Source organism: Musca autumnalis, unplaced genomic scaffold, assembly GCF_047663935.1.
Source record: "Musca autumnalis isolate F117 unplaced genomic scaffold, ASM4766393v1 scaffold_2, whole genome shotgun sequence".
NCBI classification, from domain to species: domain Eukaryota; kingdom Metazoa; phylum Arthropoda; class Insecta; order Diptera; family Muscidae; genus Musca; species Musca autumnalis.
This window is the reverse complement of record NW_027411755.1, coordinates 204,024,411-204,038,235: the sequence shown is the minus strand read 5'-3', so window position 1 is coordinate 204,038,235 and position 13,825 is coordinate 204,024,411. Positions and strand designations below refer to the sequence as shown.

Sequence of the window (13,825 nt, the reverse complement as noted above, 5' to 3'; positions counted from 1 at the left end):
ATAACAAATAAAAAAAAAAACAAGTAAGAAAGCGTTAAGTGCGGCCGGGCCGAACGTTTTATACCCTCCACCATAAAATATTCTGAACTAAAACGGAATAATTATATTCTTTCCTGTCCACAATCTTAGGCGGAGATGTTTTGTGACCACTGATACCTAAATAAGGTAAGAAAAAAACATAAAAAATGTATTCAATCGGTAGGGAATCTTATATGAGGCTATATCAAAGTGAAAATCGGGAGGTACCTTTATATAGGGGGCTATATCTAAACATGGACCTATCTTGACGGTTTTAAGTGGAGATATTTTGAGAGCACTGGAAACACCAACGTGAAAATGTAGTTAAAATCCTCAACATACCGAAAATCGGGACGTAGCGCTATATGAGGGCTATACCAAAACATGGACCTATGTTGACGGTTTTTAGTGGATATACTTTGTGGTCACTGGGAACCCCAAACCTGAAATAACAGATAGTTCGGTCAAAAAAGGTAGTTAAAATCCACAAAATACCGATAATCGGGAGGTACCGTTATATAGGGGATCTACCAAACCATGACAGTTTTTGGTGGAGATATATTGTGATTACTAGGAACCTCAACTGTCAAATTACAGGTAGTTCGGTCAAAAAATTTAGCTAATATACTCAAAATACCGATAAATGGGAGGTACCGTAATATGGGGGCTATACCAAAAAGTGTTCCGAACTTGACCTGAAAAAATACGCTCGGTGCAAAAATATAGAACTCTACCTCAATTATTGATAACGCTAGAGTGATTACAACAGACGGACATGGCTAGATCATCTTATCCTGATAAAGAATATATGTATATACTTTATATGGTCGCAAACGATTATTTCGATGTGTTACAAACAGAAAAACAAACTTAATATACCCTCCATACTATGGTGGAGGGTATAAAAAGAAAATAACAGTTAACATTCTGAGTTGCGTCTTTTGTTTGTAGGCGGGTTATATAAGGTATAACGGTACAGACCGATTTAGGTATTTTCAAGTTTTCAGAATGAATTAGCTATAATTTGACATTTAGGGTTCCTAGTGAGCAGAAAGCTTATATTCCAAAAACAAGTAAGAACGGCGTTAATTTCGGGCAGACCGAAATTGTTATAACCTCCACCACGAGTTATATTGAAGTAAAATGTAACAATTAGTTTCCTTTCGTTTATCAAGAAATGTGGCAAACCTTCAAAATACCGAACTTCTGGAGGTACCGTTCCATGAGAGCTATATCGAAACGTCGATCTATAGCTGTTTCGGTTGAATTCGCATTTAAACAAATTCATCAGTCACACTTATTCTTGAGCTCGAGTCGCCATAAAATTGGGGAAGGGTAGGTACGTTTCTAGGGGGATATAGTAACCCGCGGACCTATACTGATAATTCTCTTCTGGAATATTTTATAACCCCATGAAAGTATCAGTTTTTCGTTGGGATATTGACGTCAGAATTACGAAAATCGGGAGGTACCGTTCTATGGGGGCTATATCGAAACGTGGACCTATACCGGCGAATTTTAGTCAGAAAGGCTTTTACTTCCAACAAAGACTAAATACCAAATTTCAGCCATTTCAGTGGATTATTGTGGCCACAACCTTCAAAATACCGAAAATCGGGAGGTACCGTTCTACGGGGGTAATATGAAGACGTGGACCTATACCGACAAACTGCTGGGGGGAAGTTTTGTATCTCCAACGAATACTAAGTACCAAATTTCAGCCATTTCGGTGGGTTATTGTGGCAACTACCTTCAAAATACCGAAAATCGGGAGGTACCGTTCTATGGGAACTATATGAAGGTGAGGACCTATAGCGACAAATTTCTGGGGGAAAGTTGAATACCCCCAATGAATATTTAATACAAATTTTCAGCCACTTCGATGGTTTATTGTGGCCACAAGCTTCAAATTTCGGAGGAATATTGAGACCACAACCTTCAAAATACCGAAAATTGGGAGGTACAGCTCTATACCGAAAAATTTCATATGGAAAGTGTAATACCTCAAATGAAGACCAAATACCAAATTTCAGCCATTTCAGTGGATTATTGTGGCCACAACCTTCAAAATACCGAAAATCGGAGGTACCGTTCAATGGGGGCTATATGAAGGCGTTGACCTATGCCGACTAATATCTGGGGGAATGTTTTATACCCCCAACGAAGACTAAGTAGCAAATTTCAGCCAATTCGGTTTGATATATAGGCTAAAACCTTAAAAATACCGAAAATCGGATGGTACCGTTTATGGGGGCTATATCAAAACGTGGACTGATATAGGCCATTTGCAATTCTAAACATCCTATGAGTAATATAAACTTTTATACTAAATTACAAAGCACTCTCTTAAAAATTGCGAGCTGTATCTTGATTTCAACAGACGGACATGGTTATATCGACTTATCGACTTTTATTTTTTGGCCTTTTTTGTACATTTGAAATTGCCGACGACAGCATGGATTAGGATTAGAGTTCAAAAGTGTTGCAGAGGATATACTTACAGGAATGTACCGACATAGTCCATTATGGAAGTATATCTTATTTTGGGATATATCGCCTACTAGTCATTTCAGTGGGTCTCGTATAACTTATGGACCAGTATGCCAGGAAGCATGGACTTGTCCACAGAAAACATAATACCGTTGTAAGAAGGGCAACAACGAACAGAATCGGCATACATTTCCAAAGGATCTTCAAACAGACCTTAAACTGCAAATAGACACAAATGTTGAACTTTTGTGGAGGAGGTACCCTAAGGTGCCTCCATTTTAGAAGTTAAACTAAATTAAAGAAATGTTAGGAGATCCAAAGTTTGGACCAAGTGGCTTTAAGTAACATTTTTTAATTATTCGGGGAAACTACCGGAAGTTCTGGGCCGGTATTGCCTATCTTCGAACTGAAAGTATGATAAAATATCAGAAACGCCAAATTTTGGACAAAATCGGTTAGTTATCGTGCTCTCCAGCCACTACATATGGTGCCATAGGGCTTTTTTACACCTTTCGGGCTGTTTTCTCAAGAAGTATGGACTTGCCCTTGAAAAAACTGTTACCGTCGTAATTGAGGCAGCGAATGCAAGTTGCTTCAAAAAATCAAATTGATTCGAGAGCAGGTCTTAAAGTGAACTTATCCGTAATTTTGTGTGATAGGTACCCGAAGGAGTGGACAAACATAGTCCATATTCGAACCTGATCTATATCTGGTAGACATATTAGGATGTGAAAGGAATGGACTACATCGATCACTCTATTCAAGAGTTATAGTGCGCACAAATTTTCCTAACATTTCCGAACTTTTGTGGTGGAGGTATCGGAAGGAGTGGACCGATATAACCCATCTTCGAACTTAAAATAAGTTTGGACAAAATATTACGAAAGCCAAATTTTGGACCTAATCGGTTGATCCATTCGAGAGTTATCGTGCGCTCCAGCCAGCCAAACAGACATACGGCGTACATGGCTAAATCAAATCCAAATTGTCTGAAACACATTTCGTCCAAACATACTTGGGGTCTAAAACCATTATTTCGATTAGCATTAACATAAATGCCGAGGGTATAAAAATAAGTTTCCTTTCGTTTATGAAGAAGGCTAAGTACCAAGTTCGGTAACACAATGTGGCTAACCTTCAAAATACCGATTTCGGTGGGATATTGACGTCACAACCTTCAGAATTACGAAAATCGGGAGGTACCGTTCTGTGGAGGCTATATCGAAACGTGGACCTATACCGACGAATTTCAGTCAGAAAGGCTTTTATCTCCAACAAAGACTAAATACCAAATTTCACCCATTTCGAAGAGTTGCTGTGGCTACAACCTTCAAAACACCGAAAATCGGGAAGTACTTTCTATGGGGGTAATATGAAGGCGTGGACTTGCGAGCTGTATCTTGATTTCAACAGACGGACGGACATCGTTATATCGGCTTTGAATTTTACCCTGATGAAATTTACACCGATGAATATTTCGATGTGTTACAAACGGAATGACAAATTTAATTAAACCCTCCATATTAGAGGGTATAATTATGGACCTAGGCCCATGTTTTGGTGTAGCCTCCATATAACGGTACCTTCCGATTTTCTGTATTTTGAGGATTTTAGCCACAAACTTCTCCACCAAAAATTGTCAATCCAACGTTTCTATACACCGAATTGACTCGGAGTTTTCGGAATCTTCGATCTCCGTCACCTCAACAATTATGTGTTTGTGTTCATATATTTTGATACACTCCACCATAGTATGGAGGATATATTAAGTTTGTTTCTCCATTTGTAACCCATTGAAACAATCATCAGGGTAAAATTCTGAGTCGATCTATGCATGTCCGTCCGCCCGTCTGTTGTAATCACTGTAGCATACACAAGATGGCAATAGGACGCTTAAATTTTGGGAGGATGAGTCTTTTATACACAGGCAGGTCAAGGTCGATGATGGTTTATATCGGTCCATGTTTTGGTATGGCCCGCATGTAACGGCACCTCCCGATTATCGGTATGTTAAGGATTTAAGCTACAATTTTTAACCGAACTAGCTGTAATTTGACATTTGGCATTCTCAGTGGTCATGAAACTTCTTCACTAAAAATCGTCAACATAGGTCTATGTTTTGGTATGGCCCCCCATATAACGGTACCTCCCCATTAACGGTATTTTGAGGATTCTAACTACAATTTTTAACCGAACTAGCTGTAATTTGACATCTGAGGTTTTTAATAGACACGAAACTTCTTCACTAAAAATCGTCAACATGAACCATGCTTTGGTATAGCCCCATATAACGGTTCCTCCCGATTTTCGGTATTTTGAAATTTTACCTAAAATTTTTAACCGAACTATCTGAAACTTGACATTTGAAGTTCTTAGTGGCAACGAAACTTTTTCAATAAAAATTGGCATAGGTTCATGTTTCGTTATGGCCCCCATATAACGGTATCTCTCGATTTTCGGTCTTCGCTACATTTTTTACCAAACTACCTGTAATTTAACATTTGAGGTCCCCAGTGGTCACAAAAAATCTCCACCACAAGTTTTTAACTTAGGTCCATCTTCTGGTATAGCCTACGTATAACGGTACGTCCAGATTCTCGGTATTTTGAGGGATTTAGCTACATTATTTGGCGGATCTACCGGTAATTTGACATTTTAAGTTTCCTGCAGTCACAAAATTTGACCACCATAAATTGTCAACATAAATCCAAACAAATTGAACACTTTTTTAGATTAGATAATTTAGACATTTGGGGTATCCGTGGCCGAAAAAGTACTGCATGAAAAGTTCGGCCAGGACGAACTTAATGACTTTTTACTTGTTCTACCAATGTTAGCGGCAATGTATCGCAGAATGCCCGCTCCGATTTTCTTGGTCCATGTCGGGACAGAGAAGAACCGCGGTCCGTGGATCTGTTCCGTTTGCTAGATGAGCAGATTAGGTGAAATGTAATGGATGTAGAGAATGGGTACACTTAAGAGGCTGCTCAGGCCTTAGACGTCTCCAGGACAACTGCGATAGAAGTTACGTGCTGCTTGCTGCCCATAACATAGCCCAGCGGCTCTTCAACTTCGTCATCGAAATGATTGTCTTTGTCGGAATACGTGACGTCTACACAACAGCAAGCACAACATCTAACACGCCATGTTGTTGTTCAGCGTCCCGGAAATGCATAAGCGAAATATTAGACTTTATGACTTGAAAGAACGTCATGCTCGTCGCGATGCAGGAAACAAATTTCACCGTCAGCGTCAGTAGCTTGCATAATTGCGATGGTAACAATGTTTTGCAGAAGGATCGTATAATAAGCGAAGGAGGAGGTCTTGCCTTCTATAAACATCAGTCTGTCCAGTACAGTAAAGTGTGAGACTACCGAGGTAGAATTGCTGAATGTGTACATACCGCCCATGAATAGATGTGCCTTGGGTTCTACATCCGACATTAGTTCACTGCTGGAGATCAATAACCGTCTGGAGCTATGTGACTTCAATTCTCATCATGAGCATTGACCAGAGGAGCAAATCGATAGCCCCAAATTTTGCACGATGAATGAAGACGCTCCTATGTGGGTAACATAAGCTGAAAAAGTGCCTAGACCACCTGAAGGAATGCAACATTGATACAGGATTAAGTAGATTGTGGGCAAAGGACTGATGAATGACGCTTCTGGCAATCCGTAATTTCCCTTGGCTAAGACCATCTTCCAATCACGTCTGCCTAAATAGACCACCCGATTTCATAATCTCTAAACGCCGTACTTTTCTGAATAATGGAAAAGCTGATTAGCAAGAGTTCAGAGAATACCCGAAATCAGACCTAATTTCTCAGCAAAGGCGACGGGACTAGCAAATGAGCATGATGAGCTTCGTCGTTCGAACCCTGAAGACCCGAGAGTTAGACAACTTACTCATGAAATCAACGGGCTTGTAGGCGAACACAAGTTGAAAAAGTGGCTAGACAACCTGAAGGAATGCATACATTGAGACTGTGGGCAAAGGTTAAAACACTCTCGAATCCGGGAAAAAAGGATGACAGAACGGCTGTTACGGCTGTGCGCGCTTTATTATAACCGGTCATTTTTAGAGCACCCCGAGAGTGATAGAGCGAAGAGGAGTGCACTACGCCGTATAAGAAGAGCCCTCCCAGCCGAGAAGGTACCGGCAAAATTTTCGATGGGCGACGTTTCAGGCGTCATCCGTATTTAAAAAGTATCCTCAATCTATCGTTAGCCACCCTTATTGTACCAGAAGTCCGAAAAGTTGGCAGGGTGGTCCTGCAACTGAAGCCAGTAGAAAAAATTCTAGAGGCACTACTCCTCCCCATGATGAGAAGCAATTTCCCAGTTGCCCAACATCAGCATGGATTACGGAAAATGCACAGCATCACAGCACGCCATATCTACACACATATCAGTCGAGGACTGAAGCAGAACAAGCCGTGCGTCCGAACAGTTATGGTGGGCCTTGACTTATCGAATGCTTTCGATAGCTGTTCGAGTGTATAGAGAAGACTTCCATTCGCGTTTGAAACATTGCTTAATCAACTATATGTGTGGACGGAAGTCGTTTGTAGAATTTAGAAATAAAAAGTCCCCGTAGAGCAAAACAGGGAGTTCCCAAAGACTGGATGATATCTCCGGAACTCTTTAACCTCTATCGTTCTGAAATTCCACACCATCCAGACGGCATAGAAATCATAATGTATGCGGATGATTGTACGATCATGGCGTCCAGTCCTATCGTTGATGACATACATATGTGATAGGTTAAATGTCTACATAAATGACTTAGTGCAGTTCTTCCATGTGAAGAATATGAAAATTTCCGCCGCTAAATCCACTGCCACACTGTTCACCACATGGACGGCTGAAACATATTGGTCGATGTTCATCATGTTTAAGACGTACGCGCAAGCCACAGATCAAAAGTAGGAATAAGGTTCTAAAGCCGCTGGTCGGCAGCTCTTGGGGTGCTCACAAAGAATACTTTTTGTGGTAAGCTATGCGGCGTCAGTGTGGTATGCTTGGGTTAGCGCTAGGCAGTGGAAGAATATTCAAACGAGCATCGTCATGAGGAGACGAAGATTTTACCGGTACATCCACACAAGAAGGTATTGTCGATTCAGTACCTGCTTGGGCGTCACCGCGGTGAACATCCCTGTCATAATCTACCAGACAGGTTTCCCCACCCAAGTACGTCAGGGGAGATCTTCATGATCTGGAGAGAGATAGGTCCAAATGTATAAACGTCTGTGGTAATTACTATAGCATGAACACTATATGAGATAGAAAGGTGACATTTTGGAAAGATGTGTCTTTCGTTTGCAGGCAGTTCTAGTTCGCTGATGGGCTATATTAGTCCAAGTTTTGCTATAACCCCCATATAATGATGCCGCCAGTTTTAGGTATGTTTAGACCGAATTAGCTATAAATTGGCATTTAAGTTTCAAAATGGTCAAAAAACTTGTCCACCAAAAATTATGGATATACATAGGTCTGCGTTGTGGTCAGCGCCCATATAAAGGTACCGCCCGATTTTAGGTATTTGCGACGTTATTAGCAACATTTTTAGACCGATTTAGCTACAATCTGGCATGTAGGGTTAGCAGTGGTCAAGAAATTTCTCCACCAAAAATTATGAACACAACTCTACGTTTGGGAATAAACCCAATATAACGGTAAAACCCAATTTTAGGTATTTTTTGCGCTTTTATCGAACCGAATTAGCTATAATTTGGAATTTAAGGTTCGAAGTGGTCAAAAATTCTCTTCACCAAAAACTGTGGACATAGATCTACATTTTATAATAGCCCCCATATAACGGTACCACCGGATTTCATGTATTTTTACGTTCTTAGCTACATTTTCATTCCTAATTAGCTATAATTTTTCAATTAGGCTTTTCAGTGATCAAGAAACTTCTCCACCGAATTATGGACGAACTTAACGCTTTTGTCATATCAAAAGGCTGAGGGTATAAAATAATTTACCAACATATCATACCTTATACATCGTTGAGGTATAGGTTATAATCATGGCAGAACTACCAGTAGGCCTATTTTGTAACTTTTATCGATTGAAAAGTTGTTAAAATTTCTTTTGTTTTTGTAACAACTACAAAACAAACAAATGAAATTGTTTAAAAATAAACAATGAGTAAAGTTGTTAAAAAGTTACTGAATAGGGGGGCAGGTAGTGGTATCACGCCAGCTGATCGAATATGAAAAGTCAAATCCCTTTATAAAAAAATTATTTTTGTTGTAATTTCCCCAACAACATAAACAAAATTTTGACATAACATATTCAAAATTTTACGAAACCACTACCTGGATAATTGTGCCATGGTTATAATAAACAAACCTTTCATAAAACATGCTGAAATACATAAAGATTTATTTTTATGACCGACTAAGTGTTGGAACACACCTTTATATTTACAAGTATGTTATGTTATCACATTATTTATAAGTAATTATTGAGACCATAAAATATTTTTGGGCAGACGCTATTTATTAAAATAGTATTTATTAGTCGAACAATTCACATACATAATAATCAAAATATTTTCGTATGTTAACATTTTAAACCCTTTTCCCTTCCTTCTCCAAAATATAATTATCGACAAAATCTTCCAACATATCAGTTAAACGTTGTCTATAGATTTCATCCGTTTGGAATGCCTTGAGGCATATTTCCACACGTTTGCGAGCAAAGAAATCACTAAAACCATCAGCGCTCGATGTTAGGCTTTCCGTTGATTCGGGTGGCAAAAGAATCAGATGGCAAAAGAAACAACTTTCAATTAGACCACAAATCCGATATAGTTCAAATGTTTGCCAAAATTCCGTACGACTTAAAAAATTATCAATGTTAAGGTGTTCACGTTTCAAAAATTCTGTCATAAAATCATAGTAATTCGCCAACAATTTGATAAGATATGCGGAACGAAATTGTTGAGATGTGGGAATGGTAAGTAGAGTTATCAAGTCCAACATTGGGGGTGCATAGCGAGATAATTGGAAATCCACAAAACAACATTGTGTGGGTTTATCATTTCCATTGGCATATTTAAACATAAGATTATTGGCCCATAAATCACCATGGCAAAAGACATTGCGGAATTCCTTGGAAGGTTGGGCCAACTGGAATATTATTGACATTTTTGGTTTAAGTTGGCTTAATAGAAAATCTGTTTGTTCTTTATATTTCGGCATTTGTTTAATTAATTCACCAAACACCTTAATTCCGTTGGCGAAATTTTGATAACGCACATGTTTGGGTTCCAAGTTCTCGGGATAACAATCTTCCTTGGTGGCAAGGGGATAGGTTCGATTAACTTTCTGATTTTGTTTAACTTCAAATACAATGGAAGCTGCATGTAAGCTAGCTAAACTTTTGACAGCACACTTCAAGTGTTCGTAGTCGAGAAGACCATCTCGCGCCGCTGCCATTTTATAGCCCTTTTGTTGCAATTCTTCAAATACCAACAAATTTGTATTAGCATAATAACATTTTGGGAAAATTCCTGGACATATTTTCTCTAATTGCGGCAACACATCTCGGTAGACCATTATTTCTTTTTTGAAGACACCAAATTCCTCCAAATAATCCATTCTGGAAGCATTCTCTACCGGGGCCGTTTTGGTAAAGAAACGTATTCTATTGAAGGTTCTTGATTCTTGACCATCAGCATCATTTTTGTAGATAAGCTGGACATCAACCACCAAAAAACGATGATGTCCAAAAAATCCCGAAGTATTATCCGAAATTGATTGCAATTGATAACGAATGATATTTATTTGGAAATGGTTGTCTGTTGATGACTCCTTTGCTTCCGGCTCATGTTCCTGACTAAAATATTTTTGGCATAGCCTTTCAACTTCCTTGGAGGATATTTCTATTGCAGTAGCGGTCATGTTGAATGTTGCACAAACTGCCGTTTAACCCTTTCTTTGTTGTTTGCCTTTGAGATATTGCACTTGAAGTGAAAAATACCAAACAATGATCTTGAAAATTAAAACTTCTTTAACTGCAGATGTTATCTCAACCATTAACTAATTCATGTCTTAACTTTTCTTCATATCTAAGAATTAATATTTTGAATGGGATTTGTCAAGAAAGTAGAATATGCAAATAAAATTTGTTTTTAAAAATACCAGAGAATAAAGGCCTGCGTACATAAGCTGCCTTGCCTGATTGCCTTGCTTTCCTGCTTAATTTCTGACATAATAAAAATAAAAGAATAAAGAAGGCCGAGCAAATTTCGAACTGGGTTGCCCTTTTCTTTTTTATTCTTTTATCAGAAGCAAGCAAGGTAAGCAGGCAAGGCAGCTTATGTACTTACCCCTTAAGTCTGTCTGGTTACTTTCCCAGCAACAATTTTCAAGCAAGAACTTTCTCAGAGAGTAAGGGGTTTTTGTTCTCTTTTGCTAGAAAATTGTAAAAAGTAAACAGACACCTTCCCAGCAAAAACCAGCAAGCAATCAGCTGGCTTGCCAAAACAGACAATTTGTCCGCCAATAAATTAAGCAAACACGTTGTATTTTATTAAAAATAAAAAAGAAAATGAAACAATAAAGTATTTTTCCACTTTACAAATTTGTTTTCCATAAAACAATACAATTAGACTATGTTATTTCCACAATAAAATGGTTTTTAATTTTCAAACACATAAATCAACAACAAATTAAAAACAGATGATTGATTGTTTTCAGGAAGAAGAAGAGCTTGCAAGTGCTTGCTAGAAGAAATTTGTCCAGCAAGAATTTGCAAGCTCTCAGTGAAAGAACTGTCAAAATGTCTCTCTCGAACCGCTCTTTTTTGCTGGGTTTTTGTGTTAACAGACGACATCCAGCAACAATTGAGACAAATTGTTACAAATTTTAAGGTAACCAGACACAGCTATTTAACCACAATAAACATAGAGAACTCAGAGCCCCTAGCTGACGCGCCACATTAAAAATGTGGAAGAAACATTCACACATTATTTTGAAAAATCCTGTGGAAAGACCCAAATGAGGATAAAAAGAAACAAGTAAAAAAGTAGAAGAGATCTACCCTCAGCCTGTGTGAATTGAAACGTTTTTTTTTTCCAAAAAAAAGTATGTATTTAGGGGGTCTTCAGATTGGGCGTATGAACTTGCCGACAAAGATATGGATTAGGATAGTCCATTTTGAGAGTGTGTCTTATTTTGCGAGTCATTCCTCTCGATATTACCATTATATCAAAAAACATGGACTTGCCCACGAACAAGTAAAAAAGTATCAGTCGGCTTGAACGACAGAGATATATCCTCAGCCTCGGACCTATAGAAAAGAAGTATCACACAATATTTCTTACGTCTGTATAATACGATGTACAACGTTTGGACTACATTGGTTACTCCCTTCGAGGGCTATCTTACGCACTACCTAGTTTAGTTGGTGCCGGCAAGCTTTTTTGGAGCTTTCGGACCATTATTTCAAGAAGTAAGGATGTGCCCCTGAAAAAACATATACCGTCGTAATGGAAAGCGAATACAACAAAAACCAAATTTGTTCGAAGTCCAAATTATGGACCGATTCGGCTGATCTGTTCGAGAGTTATCGTGAGCTTCAGCCACTACGCATGGTACTATAGGGGTACTTTATAGGCACCGACGAAGCCAGAGGTGGCGGGGGGCCTAAATGATTTAAGTTTCCATAGGATATTAGCTTATGCTACACATTTTTTCATTTCTGAGCATGGTAGAACAAATACAAGGTAAAGTTAATACTACAACAAATACAACTCGAACAACAACCACAAAGGAATTTGTTTTTGTTTGTAAACCGTAGTGTCAACGTAAATGTAAACAAAACAAGGAAATGTCTATAAATTATTGGAATTTAAAAAACTAATAATTTTTCACATTTGATTGAATATTTTGGAAAACATGAATGAAAACTCGTTAGATTTTCAATTTGAATGTTTCCATATCATTCCATTAAATGCATAATTTCTCGCAGAAAGTTGAATACTTGCAAAAATGTTTCGGGTCGCTGGTAATTCATTGAAAAAAGAGAAGATGTTTCAATCATTTGCTTTTGAAAACAAAAAAGCACATGTTTATTAGGGCTTTATTCTTTTCAAGTTTAAGAAAATACCACACATATTAACAAATATTGTACCGCCTCTATAAGCGGTGTTTTAGTGTGCGGCATGTCGTTCGGACCTGGAGGAGGTTACATGTCAATGATATGAAGCCGTCTTTATGGGAAATAGTTTTATTTTCTGATGAATAAATTTGTTCTTCAAAAATATATATCCCTAATATACATGGAACATAGAAATAAATACATAAAATGTCGAATGGGATTTGACACTAACACTACAACCCAGTTCAGTCAGCTGGGTATTGCTGCTACCTTTTCTTGTTCTACCATGATTTCTGAGTAGAATTTTAAACTGTTTTAAATTCGGCAAGACATATCTAAAGTATTGGATGGAGTATTACAGAGGATAATTTAACTACATCTGCATACTTATTTGTCAAAAATAACAATTTAAGCTTCTTGGGTAATTTTCTGGAAGTTTTCAGTTGCTGACTTCACAACAATACGTTAATTTATAATTATTGCACTTTTTATACCCTCCACCATATGGAGGGTATAATTGAATTTGTCATTCCGCTTGTAACTCATAGAAATATTCGTCGGAGACCCTATAAAGTATATATAGTATTTATCAGCATAAAATTCTATGTCGATTTAACCATGTCCGTCTGTCCGTCCGTCTGCTGTCTGTTGAAATCAAGATACAGCTCTCAATTTTAAAGATAGAGAGTTAATATTTGGTACAGACGTTTTTATTACTTGCAGGATGGTTGGTATTGAAAATGGGATATATCGGTCCACGTTTTGATATAGCCAACATAAAACGGTACCGCCCGATATTCGGTATTTTGAAGGTTTTAGCTTCATTATCCCACCAAAATGGCTGAAATTTGGTATTTAGTTATCGTTGGGTGTATAGAACTTTCCACCTGAATTTGTTGGTATAGGTTCACGCCTTCATATAGCCTCCATAGAACGGTACCTCCCGATTTTCGTAATTCTGAAGATTGTGACGTGAATATCCCACCGAAATGACTGAAATTTCTTATTTAGTCTTTCATGGACTATTATGTCAGGACTGTTGGACTATTATGTCAGGAAAGATAGACTTGTCCACGAAAAACATAATATCGCTGCAAATAGGACCACAAGGAGTATCTTCAGTAAAAATTTTCAAAGGATCCTCGAACAGAGCTTAAACTACACTTAAACTAAAATGTTGAACCTTTGCGAGGGTGTCACCC

At 38.1% G+C, this 13,825-nt stretch overlaps 1 protein-coding gene across 1 annotated transcript; it reads right to left on the bottom strand.

The window, feature by feature from the left end:
- Window positions 1–9,046: 9,046 nt before the first annotated feature.
- On the bottom strand, window positions 9,047–10,596 carry LOC141393295 (uncharacterized). Its single transcript, XM_073966282.1, has one exon. It carries the CDS (start codon window positions 10,421–10,423, stop codon window positions 9,089–9,091), a length of 1,335 nt encoding a protein of 444 aa, XP_073822383.1. The 5' UTR covers window positions 10,424–10,596; the 3' UTR covers window positions 9,047–9,088.
- Window positions 10,597–13,825: the final 3,229 nt, after the last annotated feature.